The sequence below is a fragment of the Papilio xuthus genome, unplaced genomic scaffold (genome assembly GCF_000836235.2).
Source record: "Papilio xuthus unplaced genomic scaffold, Pxut_1.1 DF825946.1, whole genome shotgun sequence".
Lineage (NCBI taxonomy): Eukaryota > Metazoa > Arthropoda > Insecta > Lepidoptera > Papilionidae > Papilio > Papilio xuthus.
In genome coordinates, this window is record NW_013532703.1 from 10,474,776 (window position 1) to 10,475,760 (window position 985).

The following is a 985-nucleotide window of genomic DNA, read 5'->3' on the forward strand; positions in this document are numbered from 1 at the left end:
AACATCATTTATGGCTGCGTTTCAAAGCGCCCTTTCTCAAGAAATTTAATGTGCAGGTGTGCGGCAAGAAGAGGCGTGTGAGTGCGAACGAATACGCGGCGCGGCGCTGCGCCGAGTACGCGGCCCGCCTTCCCGCTCTCGACGCACGCGGCGGCGGACTGCAGGCGCCGCACGACCAGTGTTCGTTACATACCTTTATAATTTCATTAAATTAAAATAACAAACATCGTTTGAAATATTACCATTTAATTAGATACACGTAACCTCAATGTTGAGATAGAAATATATCATCTGTAAGACATGTAACTTACCTACTTAAGTGACTCAACGTCTGCGTATGTTACTGCACTTCTTGTAGTGATTTGTAGTTGTTTGCTTTGATTAGACATTCAGCTTAGCTTTAAGCAAGAGTCACATCAACACTGAGTTTTAGGTGACAAAGCGGAGAGGGTTCGTTGTCTTTAGTATCTAACCTCTTTAGTATGTGAGCTGTTGGTGTGATTTCAGTCGATTTCGGAATCAATCACAACATTTTATAGTTTCATATGTCATTTGGGTTTATTTATTTGTATGCAGCTCGTATGTGGATGGGCTGCGCGATCTTCTGCCGTCGCGCGGCCGGCGGTGGTTTCTACGCGCCCCGCGTCGAGCTGAACGCCGCTGGCCTCGACCCTTACTTCCCCGACGGTACCTGGTGTCATAACGACGGATCTAATGACTACTTCTGCCAACAACACCACTGTTTGCCTGAGGTTAGTGTAGCAAATTGTGCAACAGATTTGGTAGTATTTGGTAAGTACGGTAAATTTTGTAGATTTATTAGGTCTCCCAAGATCTAAGGCCTAATCTCCAAAGGACGAAATCAATTTTCAAAGTGTTTTTGACACTAAAGCTAAATGAAGTGTAGGCAAATCGTCTCTAGCGGTTCTATCTTGTTGTAGTTGTTTTATATAAAAGATTTGGAAATTGTAAATAAAGGTATAGG

At 43.5% G+C, this 985-nt stretch overlaps 1 protein-coding gene across 1 annotated transcript in view; it reads left to right on the top strand.

The window, feature by feature from the left end:
• The window catches only part of LOC106123889 (A disintegrin and metalloproteinase with thrombospondin motifs 7), a 14,758-nt gene that overhangs the window by 10,266 nt on the left and 3,507 nt on the right, over nt 1-985 (top strand). Inside the window, exons 11-12 of the mRNA XM_013320302.1 lie at nt 42-180; nt 577-752. Coding sequence (XP_013175756.1) covers nt 42-180; nt 577-752 — 315 coding nt within the window. The remainder of the gene's footprint in view (nt 1-41; nt 181-576; nt 753-985) is intronic.